This window comes from Oryzias latipes, chromosome 17 (genome assembly GCF_053564925.1).
Source record: "Oryzias latipes strain Hd-rR chromosome 17, Olatipes_Hd-rR_3.1".
NCBI lineage: Eukaryota > Metazoa > Chordata > Actinopteri > Beloniformes > Adrianichthyidae > Oryzias > Oryzias latipes.
The window spans coordinates 9677761-9702691 of record NC_136253.1 but is presented as its reverse complement, the minus strand read 5'-3'; the positions used below and the strand labels follow the sequence as shown (position 1 = coordinate 9702691).

At 40.8% G+C, this 24931-nt stretch overlaps 1 protein-coding gene across 3 annotated transcripts in view; it reads left to right on the top strand.

Annotated features, from left to right (window-relative positions):
* The window catches only part of LOC101175682 (receptor-type tyrosine-protein phosphatase N2), a 383081-nt gene that overhangs the window by 328775 nt on the left and 29375 nt on the right, over positions 1 to 24931 (top strand). For all 3 annotated transcript variants that reach the window (XM_023965497.2, XM_078934368.1, XM_023965498.2), the window contains 4 exons: positions 7540 to 7687; positions 11020 to 11093; positions 21978 to 22055; positions 24113 to 24232. In XM_023965497.2, the coding sequence (XP_023821265.1) occupies positions 7540 to 7687; positions 11020 to 11093; positions 21978 to 22055; positions 24113 to 24232 (420 nt within the window). The remainder of the gene's footprint in view (positions 1 to 7539; positions 7688 to 11019; positions 11094 to 21977; positions 22056 to 24112; positions 24233 to 24931) is intronic.

Sequence of the window (24931 nt, the reverse complement as noted above, 5' to 3'; positions counted from 1 at the left end):
GTCCCTCTGATGTACTCGTTCCTTATCCTGTCTAACCTGGTCACTCCTAAGGAGAACCTCAACATCTTCATCTCCGCTACCTCCATCTCAGCCTCTTGTCTCTGTCTCACTGCTACCGTCTCTAACCCATAGAGCAGAGCTGGTCTCACCACTGTCTTGTACACCTTTCCTTTGAGTCTTGCTGGCACTCTTCTGTCACACAACACTCCTGACACTTTCCTCCAACCGCTCCAACCTGCCTGCACTCGCCTCTTCACCTCTTTTCCACACTCTCCATCACACTGAACTGTTGACCCCAAGTACTTAAACTCCTGCACCTTCTTCACCTCAGTCCCCTGTAACCTAACGCTTCTACCTTGATCCCTCTCGTTCAGCCACATGTATTCTGTCTTACTACGACTGACCTTCATACCTCTTCTTTCCAGAGCAAACCTCCACCTCTCTAGCTGTTCCTCCACCTGCTCTCTACTCTCACTGCAAATTACAATGTCATCCGCAAACATCATTGTCCAGGGAGATTCCTGTCTTACCTCGTCTGTCAGCCTGTCCATCAGCATAGCAAACAAAAAAGGACTCAAAGCTGATCCTTGGTGTAGTCCCACCTCCACCTTGAACTCCTCTGTCTGACCTACAGCACATCTCACCACCGTCATACTTCTCTCATACATGTCCTGAACTACTCTGACATACTTCTCTGCCACTCCAGACGACCTCATACAGTACCACAGCTCCTCCCTCGGCACCCTGTCATACGCCTTCTCTAAATCTACGAACACACAATGCAGCTCCTTCTGACCTTCTCTGTACTTTTCCATCAACATTCTCAAAGCAAAAATGGCATCAGTGGTGCTCTTACGGGGCATGAAACCATACTGCTGCTCACAAATCTCCACCTTCTTCCTAAGCCTGGCTTCCACTACTCTTTCCCACAGCTTCATTGTGTGGCTCATCAACTTTATTCCTCTATAGTTGCTGCAGTTCTGCATGTCACCCTTGTTCTTAAAGATCGGGACCAGAACGCTTCTCCTCCATTCCTCAGGCATCTTCTCACTCTCTAAAATCCTATTGAACAACCTTGTTAGAAATTCCACTGCTGTCTCTCCTAAGCACTTCCATACCTCCACAGGTACGTCATCAGGACCAACGGCCTTTCCGCTCTTCATCCTTTTCAGAGCCTTCCTAACCTCATCCTTTCCAATCTCTGCTACTTCCTGCTCCACAACAACCACATCTTCCTCCCGTCTTTCCCTGTCATTTTCCTCGTTCATCAGCTCCTCAAAATACTCCTTCCATCTTTTCTGTACACTCTCCTGGGTTGTTAGCACCTTTCCATCTCTGTCCTTAATCACCCTTATCTGTTGCACGTCCTTCCCATCTCTGTCTCTCTGTCTGGCTAGCCTGTACAAGTCCTTCTCTCCTTCCTTTGTGTCTAACCTGTCATAAAGCTCATCGTAAGCTTTCTGTTTGGCCTTTGCCACCTCTCTCTTCACTCTACGCTGCGCTTCCTTGTACTCCTGTCTACCTTCCTCAGTCCTTTCTACATCCCACTTCCTTTTAGCCAACCTCTTCCTCTGGACGCATTCCTGTACTTCCTCATTCCACCACCAAGTCTCTTTACCGTCTTTCCTCTTTCCAGATGACACACCTAGCACCTTCCTACCTGTTTCCCTGATAATCTCTGCTGTAGTTTCCCAGTCATCTGGAAGTTCATCCTGACCACCCAGGACCTGCCTCAACTTCTGCCTAAATTCCTCACAAGTTTCTTCATTCTGTAGCTTCCACCACTTGGTCTTCTTTTCTGTTTTCCCTATCTTCTTCTTCCTGACCTCCAGAGTCATCTTACACACCACCATGCGGTGCTGTCTGGCAACACTCTCTCCTACCACCACTTTGCAGTCATTAACCTCTCTCAAATGACCTCGTCTACATAGGATGTAGTCCACCTGAGTACTCCTACCTCCACTTCTGTATGTCACTCTATGTTCCTCTCTCTTCTGGAAGTAAGTGTTGACTACAGCCATTTCCATCCTCTTCGCAAAGTCCACCACCATCTGTCCCTCCAGATTCCTTTCCTTCACACCAAACCTGCCCATCACCTCCTCATCACCTCTGTTGCCCTCACCAACATGCCCATTAAAGTCTGCTCCAATAACAACTCTCTCTCCTCTGGGAAAACTCTCTATGACCTCATCCAACTCACTCCAGAATCTCTCCTTCACTTCTAACTCACAGCCAACCTGTGGCGCATACCCACTGACTACATTCACCATCACCCCTTCAATTTCTAACTTTAGGCTCATCATCCTGTCTGAGACTCTTTTCACCTCTAGAACACTGTTTACAAACTCCCCCTTCAGAATCACTCCTACCCCGTTTCTCTTCCTATCAACACCATGATAGAAAAGTTTGTATCCTCCTCCAATACTACGTGCCTTGCTGCCCTTCCACCTTGTCTCCTGCACACACAGTACATCTACCTTCCTTCTCTCCATCATGTCTGCCAGCTCTCTGCCTTTCCCTGTCATTGTGCCAACGTTAAGAGTCCCTATTCTCAAACCTATGTTCCTGCCTTTTCCCTTCTCTCTCTGGCAACGGACCCTTCTGCCTCCCCTCTTTCTTCGACCAACAGTAGTCAAATTTCCACCGACACCCTGTAGGTTAACAGCATCGGTGGCGGTCGTTGTTAACCCGGGCCTCGACCGATCCGGTATGTCTAAACTATTGTGGATGATTTGCATGGTTATTTGGCAATTTTTACGCCGGATGCCCTTCCTGACGCAACCCTCTCTATTTATCCGGGCTTGGGACCGCCACAGAAGTTACTGGCTTGCAACCCTGTATGGTCAAATGTCTTTAACAAATGTAAAATGTTTCTACACTTTGGACTAAAATAATTGGCTAGATCACTTTTTGCTGCCATCACTTGTGTTGTCTTCTGTGTTGGCATTTGGTTGTTTTAATGTTATAGTAAAATAAATCAACCAAGCCTCAATCCAATTGGTATTTTCCAATATGGATTTTCTTTTTTTCTTTTTGAAACAATGTTATAACGGTATTGGTCGATTCAATAAACAACTTGCCTCAGACAGATGATCTTGTTGAATCATAGGGAAATAAAATGATTGATTAATTAAGTTGATTAATTGTTCCTGAAAATGAAGCTCAAAATTGCATAGGTATTTCTTCATTCTAGTAGTTGTGACAAAAAAAAGCGGTTGGAAAAAACGTTTTGTTACGTAGTAAATACGCTGGACGGGCTCCCTGCTCCACTCCATTGTGATGCATCCACTTGTAGACGACTAGATCCATGTACATCTCCATTTTCCTTATCCAAGCTGGTATCTGGCTCAGAAATCTACAGCTGCATAGCATCAATATTGCTTGCTATTTTTGTTGCACCTCTAATGTTAGGTTTGGGGTGTGAGGGGCTGTAAGCTAGTGGGAGAGCGCAGAAACAGAGACCCAGTATTCAGAGGTAAATTTCTAATAAAATCCTTCCACTCTGCAGAAACTTGTCCTAGAAAATGACACAGGTATTTTGGTTTTGGAAAAAAAAAGGGCGTAATCATAATTAACCCTTGTGCTATCCTATGACCCCCACCCTTACATTAACGTGTTCTCCCTACCATGACAAAGGTGAATAAAGGTGGAAAGATTTCATGTAATCCATGGACACCAGTGAAGATCACAAATCATTGAAGAAAAAAGGTTCAGAGCACTGTCTCGTGGGTCTAGATGACCCAACTCCCAACGATAAAGTGCCTAGGATAGCACAAGGGTTAAAAGACCACTGGGAACACATTTAAATTAAATTAAAAATGATTGGAGACGGTCTTCAAAGGAGATGGCAAAAAATCTAATTGTCAGTTAGGTTCTCCTGGAATATAAAATACAAGTTGCTCAAAGGCACAGTACAAACATGCACAGGCATGTTTTCCACCACTGGACACCATCTCCTGCAGGATAACAGTATGGTGATGTCTCCCACCCCACTCCCCCTTTCTTTTCAGCTTTTCTGTTGATCCAAAATGGCTTCTGCATTATGTCACCTTCCATACTGCCGCCTTTCATGCAGCTCCGTCTTTCAGGTGTTTAGCTGGTGCATTGGAGCCACAATGGCATCTCAGGAAGAGACTTATTTGGTGGAGTTTTTGTTTTGTTTTGTTTTTTTATTGAGCACCTTTGGCAGCCATAAACCACCCCCCACCCCACCCCCTGCCTAGCAGTAAGGGGATTATTCAGTGTTTGGCCGACACATGGTGATCTCAGCACCTCCTGATTGGATTGCAATAATCCCTTTACACATCCACAAAACCCTATTACTCTGGCATTACAGAGGGATGGAGAGAGTAGGGGGTAGAGGGCAGTGGGGGACATCTGATTGAAACTCTGTTTATCTGACTTTGTGTGTTTTGCGGTGTTGTGTGCACTTCTGTATACATTATTTGTGTAACTATCCAGCTAATATTTGCCATATGTGGCATTTGTGCCTCTTATCGGTGTGTAGGAGATCTCTTTTCTATGTGTGGGTTTATGACCTTATAAAAACCTTTATGTGCAGTTTGGGCTTTATATGTGCAAATGTGAACTTGCTTTATGTCTGTCGTCTGAGGGGTCGGACCTACTGCTGTTGATAAACGGCTGTGTGCAGGTGGAGGGATGCAGCTCCATATGACATCATTGCTGCTTTTAGCAGCTCTGAGGCCAATATAATGGAGAGCTGGCACTACAGAAAGGAATGACTGATATCAGACTCTGCTAGTGTGTGTACATATCTGAATACTTTTGTGGGTACTGACCAACTTTGGGCATTAAATATTACAGGGATGTTTAAAAAGAGATATTTTCTAAAATATTTGAGTCATTTGTGACATGTTTGACAGGATTCAGACAATCTGATGTTTTTTTTTAATTAGGACACAGAGATTTGGAAAATGTTTTGTGGACAGGGGGCCCTCACAAATATAGCAGGACAACTTTATGCTATTGTGGGGACTGACTAAGAAATATTTAAGGGATGTTCAAAAAGAGATGTTATTCTAAATGTTTTAGTAATTTCTGAGAGTTTTGACTTTATGTAGGCAGTCAGATGTCGTGTCTGTTTTTAGTTATGAAAAAAAGCGTTGGATTGTGTTTTGTGGACAGGAAGCCCTCAAAAATGTAGCAGAACAAGTCCTTGTGTGTGTGTGTGTGTGTGTGTGTGTGTGGGTGGGTGGGTGGGTGGGTGTGTGTGTGTGTGTGTGTGTGTGTGTGTGTGTGTGTGTGTGTGTGTGTGTGTGTGTGTGTGTGTGTGTGTGTGTGTGTGTGTGTGTGTGTGTGTGTGTGTGTGTGTGTGTGTGTGTGTGTGTGTGTGTGCAATCGAATGCAATGTTAAGTTAAATAGTAGACTATGAACTAGTTAAATACAGTCTAAAGACCCAGTCTGATCATCTTTTGATCTATTGTAGAAGTGTTCCCAGTGATCTTTGAAGTATGACATTGCCATCTTTATTCAAAATCAAAAAGCCTGTATTGCTTTCTAGGACAGTGTTTTTCAACCAGAGTGGTTTGCCCTGAAAAATTAAAATTATTAATTTTCACTGATCTAAAAGCATCACTAGAATATCAGCTTTGAGTTCATCAAAAAAGCCCAGGTTTATAACACTGAGTAGTTTGCCAACACCTTTGTGGAGCTCTTTAAAATAAATACACTGAATTTCTCAACATCTTTCATAAAAAAAGGCAAGAAAAACTCTTGACAGTAGCTCCTCCCACACGCGGCAGGAACGTCAGATTTCTAAACACACTTTTGGACAAGCGTCAACAAGCGACTTTGATGCAGGCTAAAACAAAAGTGGAGAAATGAACGGACAAATGATGCGCGCAGAGGGAGGAAAGAGAAAGGAGGAGGAGGGGGGATAATTCGGGGCACACGTATTTTTCAAATACTAAAAACAAATACTGATTGGGATTTTTCTGGGGATTTGTATCACACGACATTTCAAAAGCCTATACAAAATGACCTCCAAGATCAAGAAATGTATAATTACAACTATTGTGCAAAATAGATAGATTGCTAAACAGTCTTTTCCTACATTAGTTTGGTTTCACAATGTTGGAGTAGAGAAATACAATTGCAACACTGGAAAATGGCTAAAGGAGTAGATATTGAGGTCTTATTTTTGTGTGTGGCAACAAAACTGCATTAGTTGTGATTTAGTATGTTTTTGTCTTTCCTTATTTTTTTACTCTAAAAACCTGTTCCAGTATAATCTGTGGCTTTCTTTGGGTGTATTGTGGTTAAACACATACAGTATTTAGGATCCTGGGTAAATTCAGAGATAAAATATAATTAGAAATTAGGGTTACGTTTTAGGTTAGCAACCAAAAACACTTGTTTTAATATCTGCCAAATGGCCTCCTCTCCATCCCGCCTTCCATTTTTATAAAAACTTCCTCTCATTTTAGCAAAAAGCTATTAGGGTTTTTTTTTTTGCAGGCTAATTCTGATTAACATCAGCCCCATTTGTAACTGCCACTATAAATCATCCCTGGAGCCATTTAAGGAACTGCACTAGCTCGTTTTGGTCCCTCATCTATTACAGCCAATTGTCCATATTTTGTATGCATGAGCTGCTGGTTTTTGCTAAGAAACAAAGCAACTCACTCCGTCATAAGATAAGGCTACCAATGACTTTGCTGCTTGTTTGGGATGCATGCCAAGTTGTTGTGGAGGACACATAGTAGTTATGAAAACCGCCTGAATGAAGAGGGAAGCTGATGATCAGCCACAGTAGATTAGTCAGGAATACACTTTGATTTCAACACGCGTAGAGACAAGCGTGACTGCTTCACATCTCAGGTTAATGGTTTGACCAAAAAATCGTTTTACTTTTGTGTTTAGCTTTTTCCAAGAGGCTAAACTCTGCCGTAAAGTACAGAAATTTAGGTTTATTTACCAGAGTCTAATAGTGCTCTTTCCAAAGGATTTAGATAGATAGATAGATGACTTTATTAATCCCACAATGGGGAAATTTCATTTCAGTGGCAGCAACACGACATTCAGAAATGATCTATATAATATAACATCTGCATATAACATTTGCATATAATACCTTGATTTATACCAATATAGTATTGTTAATTTCAATCTTTCCCTGGTAATCTCTGAAGACCTCAATTTAAGGCCCCACTTTAAGTTTCAAGCTGATTGACATTCAGCAGAGAGAACTCAAGTATCTTTTCTCTGCTGACAGAATAATTAGCCGCTGTCTGCTCTGGTGCTCCTCTGAAATTCAAATAAAACTCATGACAGAAGGTTCATTAAAGTTATTTTCTGTGACAAAATCATGTACATATTCAACACTATTAGTTAGTTTTTAACCCCAAATCCCACTTTGCTTGTGATTCAGTAAAGTATAGGTGAGTTTATGTGAGAGGGAACCCTGTAATGAACATCCCAACACCCTTAAACCTCTCTTTGACGAGGACAAATGTACAACCTTTTACCTCTTGTCCACCTCTCTTTGTCTCACGTTTCCTTCTTTTCCTCTTCTCCAGTCTTACATGGAGGATCATCTGAAAAATAAAGATCGTCTGGAGAAGGAGTGGGAAGCGCTGTGTGCATACCAAGCTGAGCCAAGTGCTCGCACCATTGGCCTGAAGGATGGCAACGCCAAGAAGAACCGCTCAGCTGCTGTCATTGCATGTAATGTAGATTTTTTTTGTCTTCATACCACATTTTGCAAGTGTACAAAATATTTATTGTGGGAATCCATTATAGAAAACTGCCATGTAAAGCTTGGCTTGTTATTCCAGGCCATTTTTAAGTGTAGTTATAAATATTAAGCACTGACAAACCATGTCAACCTTAATTTAGTATCTACTTGAAAGCAAAAACCAAAATAATGTGATCCAACCGATTCTGACGCAGAGAAAAGCAGTTTTTCTTATTAGCTTTGCACTGACATTCAACACATTAATGTAAAATGCTGCATATTAATGTGAGGCTGCTTTTCTCTGCTTTAGAATCTGCCGGAATATTGTAACTGTGCACAATGCTGAAGAGTTAGAGCAGTTGAAAGAATGTCAACATTGGAACTAAAGGTCCAGGATTAGAGGGTTAAAGACGACCTGGTTACACACTTGTAGATGAAACATCTAGAAGTATTTCAGTGTTAAAGAAAAGCAGACATTGGCTAGTCAACCGCAGATCAATAGCTTGAAGCTTTTACTGCATTTTCTTATACTTTCTTGAAATCAAGTTAAGGGAAAAGATATTCTATTGTCCAAGAGTTTTGATGATCGTTTCCACGGTGGATGTCCACAGGACTGAATTGTTGGTGGAACCCAAGTCAGCTGTTACACTTCCTGTTTTCAGTCCCTGAAACGTGGCAGCGTACTCTCTGCCCCTCTCGACAATGCTCTCTGTTTATTCAGTGCCCAGCCTCGATTATGTGAAACGGTGAGCAGATGCAGCGAGCAGAAGGGTTGTAAATTAGTTTTCTATTAAAGCTCTCCTGCACAGACCTCATCAATGATTAAAATTTTTAAGCTTCTAGCCCATCTAAAAAAAAAAGGGTGCCATCCCAGTCTCTCCAACATGCAAAGGCTTAATGAAATCCAGACTGTCAGCTGGGGAACTGGTTTGTTAGGAACAAATTGTGATCCCAACTTAAATCTGAATTCTATAAAATGAAAAAAGATAAAACTTTTAATTTGTTGGAGGCCTCTCAGTAGATGGGCCAAAGATTTATTAACAGTTCAAATATTCTTGTGTAAATCTTTGAATCGAACTTCATCAAATTTGATCTTACTTGTATTTTTTACATTTTTTTAGACTTTTTAAGCCTTTTATCTAATACTTACAAGTATTTAAAAAACATTTTTAGAACAGTTTCCTGGAAGCAAATCATAAATTCCTACAATACTTCTCTAAATAAAGTTAATAAATTAAAGCCATAAGTTGCGTTGATTGGCCCGCAGGCGCTACCCGCCCTCAACGTCTACCTCTACGTGCCACCACTGCCATCCCCGCCAGCCTCTACGCACCACCACCACCACCCTAGCCCGGGTCTAGGCACCACCACCTCTCTCAACACCCACCTTTTGACCCAAACCCACTTGCTGACCATCCACTGCGCAGATCTAACTGCCTCTTCTCTTTCTGTAAGGCTAACTGAGCATGTGGCTAAACATGCAAGCAATGCGATCAGCATCATCAACTGACAAAGTGCTTCAGATGCTAATTATGCTAATCATGTTAGTTATGCTAATGTGACCAAAAGTGCTAGCATAGTGATCAGCTTAATTAACTCACTCAGAAAAACACATTACTTAAGATCATGACACTGGTAGCCACTACATGTGATTAAAAAAAAGAACATTATTCAAAATGGCTTTTCTGTTGATTTTTTCTCCATAGAAACCAGTTTATGTTTTGGGGATTTTGAACAGATCAACGTCAGTTAATTTTGATTTCCTTAGCAATGGAAGTTTTTCTAACCACGCCCACATTCCTAATATTTCTGTATCCAGTGGATTTCAGTTTTAGCCATGGATGCATGCATTACATTTTCACAGTATTCCATTAAAAAACATGTGAGTTATGACAGCACGCCACTTTTGCGAGCTTGCCAATCACACACCGTTCAAAATGTACAACTTCTAATTGTAACATTTCTTCCACAGTAGCTTGCCATTGATGCCCGCAAAGTTATGAGATGATCGATAAAAATATCAATGACAAGTTTTTGTTTGTATCTGGTGCCTTTTTTTTATTTTTATTTAAGATGGCTGCGTCTTCCCGAGGTCAAAGGTCAACGAAACTCCACGGCTGTTTGTAGACTTAGGCTAGCAGCATGTGTGTGAAATTTCATGAAAATAGCTTGAAAAAAAGTTACATTTCCCATATTGCGTAAAAACGCAAAAATCGCGAAATCACACATTATGGTACAAAATGGCTAGCAAAATGTAGGTCGTGTTGCCATCCTATAATGATTTCAAAACTTCCTTTGGATATTCCCGACAAGGATGTATTGGTTTTGTCAGTAGATTCTAAAAAAATATTTCCGAATTCTTTCGTCTTAGCTGAGTGAGCGCATTTTTTTTTGTTCACAATTTTAACACCGTCAATTTGGATGTTACATTGTTTGTTCATCTTGGCCCAGGGAATCGCATACTCGATCTTTACAAAATTCCGTTAAAAAATGTGAAAGATAGCTAAGATTACAACAGTTGTGAACTCGCTAAGCGCAAGCTACAACATTTTTTCAACAGTAAGTTGCTATTGATGCACAAGAAGTTACGAGATGATCACTAAAAATCCCCAGGACGAGTTTTCATTTGTATCTCGAGGTAATGGGGCTTTTTTGGAAAATTTAAGATGGCAGCCTCTTCCCAAGGTCAAAGGTCAACGAAACTTCTGTGGTGTTTGTAGACTGGAGCTGGTGGCGTGTGTGCGCAATTTCGTGAAAAGTGCACAAACAATTGTGTAATTTTCCCATATTGTCGAACTACACGAAAATCACAAATTTTTAGAGTTTGCTACAAAATGTTCGCCAAGCCATAGGTCATGTGGCTATCCCATAATGATTTCAAAACTTCCTTGGGATATCCCAGACATGGGCATTTTGGTTTCGTAACTGATTTTTGACTTTTTTTTTGGACTTTTTCGGCCCATTCATTTTTTTACATTCTTTGTGATGTCATCGTCATGTGTGGGGTGTTGTTTAGTATGCCGAAATTTTATTTTCAACGGTTCCTAGGTGTGGTCAAATTTTGGTATGTTTTCGCGCATGTGGCGGAGGTCAAATTTTTGTTCAAAGACGCAGAAATCTTTCCAACTGCGAAAACAATATGGTCCTTGCAGTCAGTGACTGCTGCTGCAGGCATAAAAAATTACCTTTGCAGATGTGATGTTGAGTATATTTTGGAGGACATAAAAATTTTTTCACAGATAAAACAAACGCATTACAATTTATTGAGAACAAACTTGCATGGCGGGACAATATCCTTCAAATTTCTTGTGTTTTCTTCCAGATGATCACTCCAGAATCACCTTGAGGGTGGAGAACAGCCAAGGCAACTCTGACTACATCAATGCCAGCCCCATCGTGAGTACCTTCTCTGCATTCTGACTGGCTGCGCCGCAGTTGCTGCTGCTGCGCTGGGTCTCCTCAATCCCAATGGGGCACCGCGCAGGCAAAGCCAGCGTGCCGTTGTGTAGTATAAATTTTGATACAACGCTTGCTTAACTTCAGTGGCAGCCTCGTTCCGTGTGCATATTCTGCACCATGAATATTAATGATTGCTACACAGCAAACACCCCAGGCGGGTATTCACTTGGGGAAGGTGTAAGAAAGGACATGTGCATGACTCTCTGCTCGCTTCTCATTTGTGGAAACAAAATTGATCCGTAGGGTCTTGGGAAACGATTGTTTCTGACCTTGGGTTATGCTAATTTGACACTACTTTGTATTTACTGTTACGGTGTGCTTGGCTTGTTGAGGCCATCCTTTGGCCCGATGCAACTTTAAGCAGCAGAAAAGGCCTGAGGAAGGAGAATGGAAAAGGAAACAGCCATGTGAATTTAGTACGTTGGTGAATCAATTTGGAAACCGTGTTGAAATAGCAGGTTTACTATCCCCTTGAGGCAGATACAGTGGTATTCCATTAAAAGCAACAGGAACGCTATGCATTTCAAATCTGGGCGTCACACCAAAACAGCTTGTGAGTGTGTGTGATTGTATGTGTTTGAGCAAGAGCTTGAACAGAGAGGCAATCGAAATGCTACAAGAAGAAAAGAGAAATTCTCTCAAATGTCACATAAACTTTAAAAGAAAGGCTGCAGCACAGGAACCCACACATGCACAAGGAGACACAAACAGGAAACACAATTGCACGCACTCAGCATGCACTAATACAGATGACATGGGGTACAGGGTGCAAACACCCACACAGACATGCAATAGCGCACAGTGACACATGAGCAAACATTCAGTGACGGTTCAAGCACACATTCCCACCTCCCACACACTGTAATAACCAAGAAAGGATGTGTCTGAATGCATGGCACATAGAGTTATTTAAGGAATTTCCCCAAACCGGGCTCACCCACACTTCATCTAAAGAAGACAAGATGTTTGCTGTCTTCCAGTCGCTTATCAATAATAAGCCTGTCTTGTTCATTAAAATTAATTGGCTAAATGAGAGCGAGGCTTTGGCCCACCACCATTTTAGATAACCTTTGGGGTTGTAATGATGTCTTGGCCTGCCTGAGTTCAGATGCACAACAGACCTCAGTTTACTGCAGCCACAGTGCCAGAAAAACCTTATGTCCATACGAGAGGCAATAACAATCCGAGTTCATAATGAGCCTGACCTGAAATAAGACAGTGAGGCTCCTAAAATGATATTAGAAATACCAGCTCCGGTGTGAACACAGCACATTAAAAGTAATTACAAAACCTGAGTTTAGTACAAGAAATTCCCCTCGAGAGGTTTGACCCTGACCGTGAATGTGCTCTCCCATGACAGACCACAGCCTTTTTAATTGTGAGTCTGATGTGGATCAGAGAGATGAGGACAGGACAAGGGTTTGGAGAAGTAATGGGCCTCATGGACTGCACCAGGGATGACAGGGTCTCCTGCTGGTGCAGGAGAGAGAGTAAATGAGGACAGAAATGAAAGACAAATGATTACATTAAAAAAAGAAGACAGAGTCTGTATAATTTTTTGGCTCTTCATTACTGTCAATCCTCTGCTTCACTGTTAAAGCAGTTTCCTATCTGGCATTTAAAAAAATCTCCTTGTTCTTTAAGCTCCTATGCAAAAACAGCAAGACAGTGTTAGTGATGATCTTTACCTGCAAACAGAATGGTTTGTTATTGCAGAGAAAAGATGGCTATCTCACAAGATCATCTATTCAACTCAATTGAGGAGCAGCCAGTATATAACAAGGTTTCAAAAGGTTCTGCACGCAGCTGAAAAAATAATGAAAAACTACAAATCAGATTGCGAGCAGCTGAAGACATTAGTAACCATTGAGATGAACACTTAAAAAACACACACTGGTGTGTTTTAGACCAAAAAAAATCATAAAAGAAGAATAAACATAACATTAGAACTCCAAACTAAGCTAACTAAACTTATAGAAGTTAGATTTTCAAAGTGTTTTTTGTTGAATTTGGCTGACTTTTACTTATTTTTTCTTTGTTTGGTTTATTTTGGAGTTTTTCTGTTGAACACAACTACATTTCTTTATATATAAGCAGAAACAAACCAAAAGCCAGAGTCACACTTGTTCTAACAGGTAAATATGGGCTGTCTGCAGGTGAAAATGGAAAAACCTGTACAGGGCACGTAGGTGGCCCACTGGAAATATCAAAGTTGGTGAGCCTGTAGGGGCAAAATGTTCATCTGTATTTTTGTCTAAGGGCATTGCGTAACACAGGTCATTGCAAACACTTATACAACACCCAATGAATCCTGTGCACTGCACAAGGAGCCCATTAGTATTGTTCGCATAATAAGTATGTGTCCCTTTGACTGTTAAAAATGAGGAAATTAGACAATCAGATAATAGTTTGTGTGGCCGTCCTGCAGACGACCTACAGGCACCTGCGCATCATCTGCGCACCTTCTGTGTGCCAAATTTGTGTGATGTCAGTAATGGGTCAGAACCTGCACTTTACTACTAACGACTGGAGTGTTCCATAAAAGACACCGTACCACAGCATCACCCATACGTCATAAGTGAGAGAAACTTACATTGTTCATACAAACACTTCATAATACATTTATGGTACGTTCCATTTTCATCACGTCACTTAAGGTGACCGCATGAGCCTCAAGGGAACGCAGGACACACCTGCGCTGTCCTTGAGATGCATCCCCTCCTCTCTACTCTCTACAAGCTCAGGCAACTCAAAAACCTGCAGCATTTGAACTGATCAACCTCTACTATGCATGCATGTGACAAATGCTTAATGCAATTTCAAACTTTTGCCTAGGCTATGAATCTAATTTGTGAATCTGCAACTAAAAAGAAAAATAATGAAGCTGAAGATCAAGGACAAGAATAAGGATGAATGTATAATAATAAATCTATTTTTTAAGTTTAATAACCTTGTATTAACCTTAAAATCCAAATATTTTAGGGAAGGGCACCACAGGATATTTTCTTTCATACACGTTAACTTGTAGCTGCCTTTAATCCATGTAGCTGCCAACTCTGCGCTGATGCAGAGGGTCTGTCAGGTTTCTAGAGGAGTGGGGCGGCAGTGATAGTCCTGTTCTCTGTCTGACTTACTCTGACAGACTGACACATGCAGGATTTCTTCTTCCCACTATAAAAAAAAATGACAAAAACCCAGTGGCGGGGATAATTATACATGTCACACCCTCCACTTTTGCTCGACTCTGGAAAGGGTGTGTGAAAGACAGTCAGACAGATAGACATTTGTCATTTCGTAGTGTCATTAATGGCAAGGTTTAATTCAGGAAGTGTTTCAGGATGTCAGGATTCACTATTTGTTTCTGGAGAGACTGAAAAGAAAGGAGGATGGAAAGAGATGTGTAGCTGTCCCTTTCCTTGGATTTTCTCAATTTCTGCTCCTCTGCGTTTTTCTCCTTTCTTTGTTCACTTCCAGCCATTGTTAAACTGCAGCTCTGTTATCATTTCTCTTCCTCCTCTCTTGCACTAACTTTTTTGTTTATCTTGTCATTCTGTTTCTCCCAATGAGTTTTTTGCTCTCACCATTCCAGATCAAATGAGACATTTTCCTTGTTTTTTTATAGTAAACACCCAGTCTAGTTAAGACCAAAGTCCACGATGCTCCTTTAATTTTATGCATTTTATAATTAAAAGCCTGGTTTTGGCTGCAGAGAAATCCCTGAAATGATTTGAAAAGACATTATGGCCTAATGCACATTCTGCCTACTCATGCTGCAATGTGGCTAATGCTTTTAATGTGGATAATGCTTCCAACGTAGCTAATACTTCTAATGTGGCTAACATTTCTAGCGTGACTAACACTTCTAACATGGCTAACACTTCTAATGTCTAACACTTCTAACATGGCTAACACCTCTAAGATGTTAAACACCTCAAACATGGTTAACTCTTCTCATGTGCCTAATGCTTCTAACATATCTAACGTCTTAAACACGGCTAACGCTTCTAATGTGGCCAACGCTTTTGACATAACATCGGTTATGTCCAAGTTCCTTCACTATTCACCATTTCACTAGTTCGCCATTTGTAGTGCTGTCTGAATCTGAAATTCCAAAATTAAGTTCCCTGCAAATTTCCCCGAAATCTTTGTGAAAAAAACAGTGTTCATCTATGCTCACTAGATTGGCAAATCTAGACCAATTTTTTGCCAAAAAAGAATTATTTAAATGTATATTTTTAATAAACCATCAACGTGTTTATCTTTAGAAGACAGTGGACTCATAACTAATCGTCCCAAAACGCTCATCTTAATTAGATTTTAACTTTTTGAAATCGATGACGTCATATCCGCTGTTAAAAAGAAATAGTGAGTATGGTGTCCAAATAGCTTTTAAAATTCAGGGCACTATATATTGCCGCACTATATACTTTTTTAGTAGTTAGGGTGGGATTTCGGACTCTTACAACTCTTCTGTCTCAGCTAATGCGCCTTATAGTTTGGTGCGTCTTATTATGTATATGACATAGATATAAAAAAAAAGCCCCTCTCACCCTCCGCAGGTGGTTTCTCCTCCAAGCTCGGGTCCTCTACCAGAGGCCTGGGAGCTTGAGGGTCCTGCGCAGTATCTTAGCTGTTCCTAGCACTGCAGTTTTCTGGACTGAGAGGTCTGAGGTCTTTCCAAGGATCTGTTGTAGCCACTCCTCCAGGTTGGGGGTTACTGCCGTGAGTGCTCAAATTACCACAGGCACCACTGTCACCTTCACTTTCCAGGCTTTCTCCAGTTCTTCTCTGAGTCCCTGGTATTTCTCCAGTTTCTCATGTTCCTTCTTTCTGATGTTCCCATCGCTTGGCACTGCCACATCCACCGTACATCCCATGCAGGGGTTTGTCCTCCCATGAGGATCTGTCCTCCAGCACTGTATCCTCTGCTCTCCATTGCCTGAGACATTCACTGAGCACACTTTCAGTTGGGCCCTTGAGCTTGATGTACTCATGCATCTTGGATGTTTCATCCTGGACAGTGGCTTCCACGCTCACAAGTCCTCAGCCTCCTTCCTAGCGACTAGCATACAGTCTCAGGGTGCTGGATTTGGGATAGAACCCTCCATGCATGGTGAGGAGCTTTCGTGTTTTAACATCCGTGGTCTGTATCTCTTCCTTTGGCCATCTTATTATACCTGCAGGGTATCTGATAACTGGCAGTGCGTAGCTGTTTATTGCCCGGGTCTTATTTTTGCCATTGAGCTGGCTTCTCAGGACTTGCCTTACTCGTTGGAGGTATTTAGCTGTTGCAGCTTTCCTTGTTGCCTGCTCCAGGTTGCCATTTGCCTGTGGAATTCCAAGGTACTTGTAACTGTCCTCGATGTCTGCTATTGTTCCTTCTGGTAGTGAGACCCCTCCTGTGTAGACTACCTTGCCTCTCTTTGTCACCATCCGGCTGCATTTCTCGAGCCCAAATGACTTCCCAATGTCAGTACTGTAGATCCTGGTGGTGTGTATCAGGGAGTCAATGTCACGCTCGCTCTTAGCATATAGGTTGATGTCCTCCATGTAGAGGAGGTGACTGATGTTGGCCCCATTTCTGAGTTGGTATCCATAGCCAGTCTTGTTGATTATTTGGCTGAGGGGGTTCAGACCTATGCAGAACAGCAGTGGGGACAGAGCATCACCTTGGTATATCCCACATTTGATGGACACTTGTGCATGTGGCTTCCCATTGGCTTCAAGGGTGGTTTTCCACAGCTTCATCCAATCTTCTATGAAGGCTCTTAGAGTCCTGTTGGTGTTGTACAGCTCCAAGCATTCAGTGATCCACGTGTGTGGCATTGAGTCATGGGCCTTCTTGTAATCAATCCAGGCTGTGCACAGGTTGGTGTGTCGTGACCTGCAGTCTTGAGCGACTGTTTTGTCAACCAGGAGTTGGTGTTTGGCTCCTCTGGAGTCTCTACCAATGCCCTTCTGTGTGTTACTCATGAATTGATCCATGTGCCTATTTATCTTGGTTGCAATGATGCCTGACATGAGCTTCCATGTTGTGGAGAGACAGGTTATTGGCCAGTAGTTGGATGGGACTACACCCTTTGAGGGATCCTTCTGTATCAGGATCGTTCGCCCTTCCGTTAGCCATTCGGGGTGAGTCCCATCTCTTAGCAGCTGGTTCATTTTTCTGCTGCCAGGCACTCGTGGAGTGCGGTGAGTTTCTTTAGCCAGTAGGCATGTATCATGTCAGGGCCCGGTGCTGTCCAGTTTTTCACACCTGAGACTCTTTCTTAAATGTCTGCCACTGTGATGGAAACTGGATTCTGTTCAGGGAGGTTGCTATGTTCTTTTCTCAGAGAGACCAGCCACTGGGCATTGCTGTTATGTGCTGTCTTTTTTCCCATATACTTTTCCAGTACTGTTCAGTTTCTAGCCTTGGTGGGTCTGCTTGGCTGTTTTGACCCTGCCACTAAGCATACACTTTCGCAGGTTGAGTTGCGAACAGCCTGTTTATCCGTCTGGCTTCATTGTCTCTTGTGTACCTCTTTAGGCGGCTGCTCAAAGCTCGTAGCCTTTGTTTGGCCGTTTCCAGTGCTTCAGGTATGGGCATCTGGCTGTATCTCTTAGGTGCTTGCTTTCTCATTGTACCTCTATGAGCGTCTGTCTACAAAAAGTTAACTTATATCTATATTTCTATAGATATATCTATATCTAAATATATATATAAGACCATTCATAATGAGTCTGCGGTGCCCTATAGTGTAAAAAATACAATAAGTAAGTTAACAAATCTCTCTTTCCTTCATGAACTAGCTTTACAATTGACCCGCTTTCATTAGAAATTTCATCAAGAAAAATTCCACTGTAATTTTTAATTGTAAAAACCCAAACTGTAATTTCAGTTTGGGTTTTTCTTGCTCTAAAATCGAATATGCAAAATTGGTGTTTGATCAGACAATGTCCATCTGCATATTGTCTTCAAATAAGAGCACTTCTGAGGTCCGTGATGCAATTCCTGCAGTGGGTGTTTTAATGAGCCAAACTCTTTTGTAGCACGTTACCTTTTTCCTGCTCTCTCCTTCTGTCCATTAAGTTCATTACAAGTGCATTACTGTTTGGCATTCACACAAGGAAAAGAGAAGCATTAAAGAGAATTTTGTGTGCAGAAAAGACCCTAAAATTATGCCTTCTCCACGTAATTGCCTCCAGCTAAATTGGTCTAGCCAATTATTGCATTTACCGTACAATTTGCATGCTAATAAGCTGAGGTGTCACTGACTTCGTTGCATATTCTGCTCACGTATGGCTCCTGTCTTCAACGCCTCCGCCATCCTTCTGTAATTTTCCTGAAGTAAGGGAACAAGTCAGAGTTTCTTCTGAACCCCTCAATTTCTTCTGAAGCTCTCGGCTGTTAACGTAGGAGCTGAGAGAAAAGCAATAGAGCTCTGACACACGGACATGCTAATTAGGAATAAAGAGCAGAAAAAGTTACTTTTTTGTGATATGAAGATCATAGATTATTTCCTGACAGAAATTCTCTTAAATCTTTCATTGCTTTGCTTCTCAAAGTTTTTGATTGGAGCTGCATTTGTTGTCTTCAAAAACGGATACACTTCTGGATTATTTGTTCATCAACACAATTCTTGCTTTAAAAGAATTAACATGTCAATTAAGCCAAAAGGGAGCTCAAATAAGTGAAGATCAGACTCCTACAGCACGTTTCAGTCCCAATTTGGTCAAATGCAAAACTGAAAGTGATTATTGACAAATTTAGTTAGTAATCTTGGAAATGCTGTCATCCAAAGCAACTCATGAGCTTTCTGCAGTTGAAGGCTAAGCATCTTGCTCAAAGGCACAGTGAGCCTGACAATGACCCTCACGCCCTATAACACCAGAGATGTCACCAGCCATACTGAAATAACACTTACTCTTTGACATACGGTAACTCTTTGACGCGATCAATGTGAATCAACTGACGTGGAGAAAAGTGGCCTTTCATATTAGCTTCGTTAGTGTATTGTTGCACAAAGGTGTTGTTGCCTATCTGCTGCCTATCTGGGTCTCCCTGTGCCTTGAGAATGCAGGGTTATGCAGTTTGGCGAAAAAAAATCTCTCTGCCAGACCACCTGTGCAGATTAGTGAGAGCTGATATGCTGTTGCAACCTCTGACGGGATGTGCCAAAAGGTGAACAACAATGTGGAGGACGTACTTGAAGAAAATTAAGCTCTAAATTATATCTGATTATTTCTTTTTTCAAATCGTTGTAAATCAAGAGCAGGCAAAAAAAAGTTTGTGTTTGTTACATAGAAAATACGCTGGGAAGGCCGCTTGCTCCCCTGTTCTGCTTCATTCTAATGCATCCAGTTGTACACGACTAGATCCATGTACGTCTTTGTTTTCCTAGTCTGAGGTGGCATCTGGCTCAAAACTGTACGGCTGGACAGGCCCAATTTTTGTTGCACCAGTAAAGTTAGCTTTGGGGCATTTGTTTATTTGATTGTTTGGAACCCCATTAGCTTCCACAGCTTCCTGGGGTCCATTAGCAAAAAATACATACATTTTACCAATTTCACAAAAACCAAAAATGATTTCAGAAAATTCACTAACTTATTCATCATATTTACCTTAAAAGCTTCACATGTTAAAATAAGTTAAAAGCAATTTCATTTTGTACCAGCATATCAAAAACACATACCAACATGTCAACAGCACATACATTTCATAACAGCAAATCATACAAATCATTAGTTATTGCAAGTAGTCCACGTATCTTAGTTTTAAAATCTTTTTGAAATGATATTTGTTACTAACAAGTCCCTGAAAGTTGATTCCATGCAGACAGACAGACGATCTAAATAGCACTGTTCTTCTCATACAGTTAGATCTTGAAAAAGGAACAACAATATCACCAGAGCTGACCTGATGAGTTTGATATTGACAATACCCAGTGCCCAGTGTATAATACTTTGTTTACCAAAAATGTTGGTCATTTTTTAAAAATGGCGTTATGTATTAAGCATAGAAGACTGAGTTGTAATTTGTCTTTTACCCTCAAGCAACCTAAAGTGGTGTGCATCTCATTCACATTGGTCCAATAAGAGCAACCAAGAGCCACTAGAACTCAGAGGTGAAGTCCTGCCGCTCTCCAAAAATGACACAGGTTTTTTTTTATTTAGGTTAAAAACTGTCCAAAGTATTTCCTCGTTTATCGCAGGAGTTACGTTCTAAAAATAACTGGGATAGTTTCAATCCGCGAAGTAGGAGTCTAGATGTTTTAAGGCTGTATAATTCTTCACTACACACTTTATACTCTTTTCTCAGTCAAACATTAACATTTTATGAAAAACTGTATAAAGAAACTCTTATTTCAGGATATGAAGATAAGAGGATTTGAGGATTTTAAGGAGTTCAACAGGTGTTTGAATAATTGCAAATCCATGTGTGAACTTGACTGTGGTGAAATAATCAAAGTTCTTTTAATTACAACCAATGAGTGTTACATTGTAATGTGCAATAATGATTACTGAAATGTTTGAATTACAATCAATAAGCTATTGATTTTATTTACTTGATCTGCAATGTGTAGCAATAATTACTAGTTTAATGTTATCATGCGTTCTAATGATAATCAATTATTATTACATATCGGTATCGTTACTGTTTACTGAAATCATGAATGAATGTTTTCTGAAGATCATCAATCAATTTTAGGCACTAGATTTTGTTACTTGAAGAGAATCTATCTGAATCTATCAGATAAAAACACTGTTAAACTATCAAATGAATGAACTCAGTAGGGGTGAGATTATATAAGCTTGCTTCTTCCCACTCCTTTTCAAGCAATAAATCAAACTCTACTTATACCTCAAATAATTATCACTGTATTTAATTAAGCATATATGATTTAAGTGACATTTTTGTTTTGTTTTCTGTCTTTTTAATCAATGCATTTCATCATTTCTGTAATGAGTTTGATAAATATGTGTAAATTCTTTATTGCTTTGACTACAATGCTTGAAATAAATCAATAAAATCAAATGAAAATCAAATCAAATCAAATTTTCAGAAATTTCTCTGTTGTTTAAACACTCAAAGTTCAAACCTTAATATAAAGGTAAGTCCAGTAACATTGAAGAAAAAATAATGTCAAGGATTTGTGTACATGTTGATGAACAAGCACATTCTGTACAGGAGACACAACATGAAAGAGATTGTTTGACAATATCAACAGCCAATCCGGACGCAGAACACAATTTTAACAAAAAAACAAAGTATGTAAAAATGCACCCAAAAAATCCACTAAACAGCAAGACCGCAATAGTTGAACCGCGATATAGTGAGGAAACACTGAACACCAAAATGATCTCTCTGTTTTTTTGGCTGATATCCACTTGAAAGTTTTAAAGCTAATCAAGTGTTATTACCTTTGACAGAATGGGTCATGTTTTAGTAATACATAGAGCAAACCTTTCCTCCTGTTAGCTTTCATGCAAGGCTCATTGAGCACCTCAGCAGAGGTGTTTTGCTGCTGTGGGCCTTAGAATTAGTCAAGTTTTAGGAAGTGAAAAGTTTAACGGAAACTAATTTTTTAATGATAGATTTAGAGATATTGTCTAAAATGTCTAAAAAAATATGTATTTTTTTATGTGAAATTTTAATTCCTTTCAATTGTAAGTTAAAGTAATAATTTTTTGTCTAAAATTGCTTTTTTTTCTTGTTTTCTAAAACTTGAGGAGGTTCCAATGCTGGGTTGAATTTCATTTTACAAAGCAAACATATTTTGCTTGAATTAAGAGATTGATTGTTGAGCTGATGTAGGTCTTTCCTTATTCTCCCCATAGATGGACCATGATCCCAGAAACCCATCGTACATTGCCACTCAGGGCCCCCTGCCCTCCACCGTGGCGGATTTCTGGCAGGTAAGGACGAGCGTGAATGCGTGTGCGCACACAGGGACACCCGTGAAGGAAAAATCAATACTTTTTCTTCTCTTAAACAAGAGTTAGCCCATTTTTATTAAAGCCACACAGGAGTTTGGCTTGTTCTGTGGCTGTCATTATCAATCTCTCCTTCCTCATAACGCCCACTGCCCCCGCCATTACCACACGCGCTCAGCAGCCTACAGTGGGACACACTGTTAATGCAGGCAGCGGAAAACACTTCTCCCCAAGTCTCAATTCTAAGATTGGGTTTGAATTGGAGAGCAGGAGATCGATGCGTTATTGGAGCCGGTCTTGTGGAGTGGAACAGCAGGGAGGGGCACATTTGTGATGGTAGGAAAGGTCTCCTTGTCCAGGAAGTTCAGTCTCTGTTGAGCCAGAAGAAAAAAGACAAATAAAGACCCTTGTTATTATAAAAGTATGATATGTTTGTCAAATTCAAAATTCCAATTAAAAAGGTGATCAATAATAATGAGGTGAAAAAGCACTATGTATTTAAAAAATGATTACACCAATGATAGTTTTGGGTTACTTTTTTGCAGATGACAAGAAAAGATTGAATTAAAGTCAATACAAGCAAAATATGAATAAATCAAATCTATGAAAAGCTGCATAGTGGTGTAGTGGTTAGCACTATCACCTCACAGTGAAAAGGTCCTGGTTTGAATTTCAGCTGGGACCTGTTTTTGTGGAGATTTCATATTCTCCATGTGCATGCATGGGTCAGTCCGACTTCCTCCCACAGTCCAACAATATGCATCCCAGATCAGTTTGTGAATCGAAATTGTCCCTATAGGGCTGAATGTGAGTGTGACAGACTGGAGAACCATTCAGGGTGTACCCCACCCTTGCCCAACAGTGGCTGGGATAGGCTCCAGTAACCCTATGACCCTAAAATGTATTGAGGCGGATGGACAATAGCTATCAGACCAAAATAAAAAATTGTCAAATTCAGTTCTTCAAAAAAAAGTAAAAGTGTTGAAAAGACACAAGGAAGATGTGACAACATGAGACAACACAGGAGTAAATACAGAAAAGAAAAGGAGACAGAAACTTCCTGAAATTGTTATAGAAGAAGTCGATTTTCACGCTTCCGCTGCAGCTGGACCATATTGCTGAAGTTCACACAAAGCTTTGCCAGAGGACGTGTTTCTTTGCACAAGCTGAAAAGACCATTAGTGCTATCGCTCATGATGGATTCTGCTCAGCTTTTGTGTGCGCTTCACAGGCCTTTGTAATCAGGCTTATCCAGACTTCTTGTGGTGTTTCAGCCCAGCTGACTTAACCAGCATTACTCTGTCTTATCAGACTACATTATCAGGGTTCATACAGTACATCACTATATTGAACAACCTCTCAAAAATCCCTAATACGAAGCTTAGAAACTATGATATTTTCCTTGGTAAAACATATGGCTAAATTTAAGAGTTTCAATTAAATTGAACTTGCCCAGTCAGTAAAAAGGAGAGTGCCTTTTCACCGAAGCAAATTAATGCTATTTCTCAAAAAAAGTGCGCTGTCACAGTTTCATGTCAAACATAATAATCACGGGAACAGTGGGGAGCGAGGGGGAGGAGGTGCAGGGGAGCTGTAACTGAAAACCAGACAAATTTACTGCTGGCTAAATCTTTGTCGGTCTGATGCCACAGTGCGGACAGACGGTCGCTGGGTCTGGTGTTCTGAACTGCATGTGAGCAGGTCCCCTGTCCTCAGATGAGGTGTGTCACTCCCTCACCCAAAACAAACTCATCTGTCCCTCCATTTGAGACTAATTAGGTATTCGTGTCTAAGCGAGTGGGCAGTGAGGACACACTTCAGCATTCTTGTTCACACATTTTAGAAGGTGTTAACAGCCTTGGATGAGATCTGGTTCCAAATCAAGCTCTCCATCAATTTGAGAATATGACTCCTAAAAATGAGCGAGAATTTGACACCTGAATAAATCATACATTTTTTCTCTTTCATGGTGAAGAAAATTAGGACTTTAACCAGAGTAACAACTTTGTAAGGTGAAGAAAACTGCGTTTTGCCTGCAGATGGTGTGGGAGAACGGCTGCGTGGTCATCGTGATGCTGACGCCGCTTGTTGAGAACGGGGTGAAGCAGTGCTACCATTACTGGCCTGACGAAGGATCCAACCTGTACCATATCTACGAGGTAAAACGGCAGAAACATCATCGCTGCCTAATCTGCCTGATGCTTTCAGAAACCTAAAACTGCTCATTAACTGAATATTAAACCCTAAAGATCCCTCAAGGCTACTTTAAATGTTTTTATAACATGATAGTTATAAAAACATTGGCTCCCAGTTGATTCTAGAATTAAGTTCAAGATCCTCCTGTTAACCTATAAGGCCTTACATGGAATGGCCCCGTCCTATATTAAGGACCTCATAGTCCCTTACCAACCAATCAGAACACTTCGCTCGCAAAATGCAGGACTGCTTGTGGTTCCTAGAATTAGTAAAAGTACGGTTGGAGGTAGAGCGTTTAGCCACCAAGCCCCTGTCTTATGGAATAAACTCCCAGCTCATGTAAGAGAGGCGAACTCAGTTTCTACATTCAAAGTTAGACTGAAAACATTCCTCTTTGGACAGACTTGTTGTCAGACTAGTTAGTATTCAGAGATTATTTAACTTAATGTTAGTTTGTTTAAATTAAACTTAATAATAACTATTTCTTTTAAAAGGCTGCTAGAAGTTGAAGCTGGGGTAACTATGGTGCACTGGGGTTCTGTCCTCTTTCCTTTTTTACTTCTACCCTTCCTCTCCTCTATTCTTGATCATAATTTATCATTTAGTTCTCCATGCCTCTGTTTGGTACAGTGCGATTCATGTATTGTCCCTCTTTTCCTCTC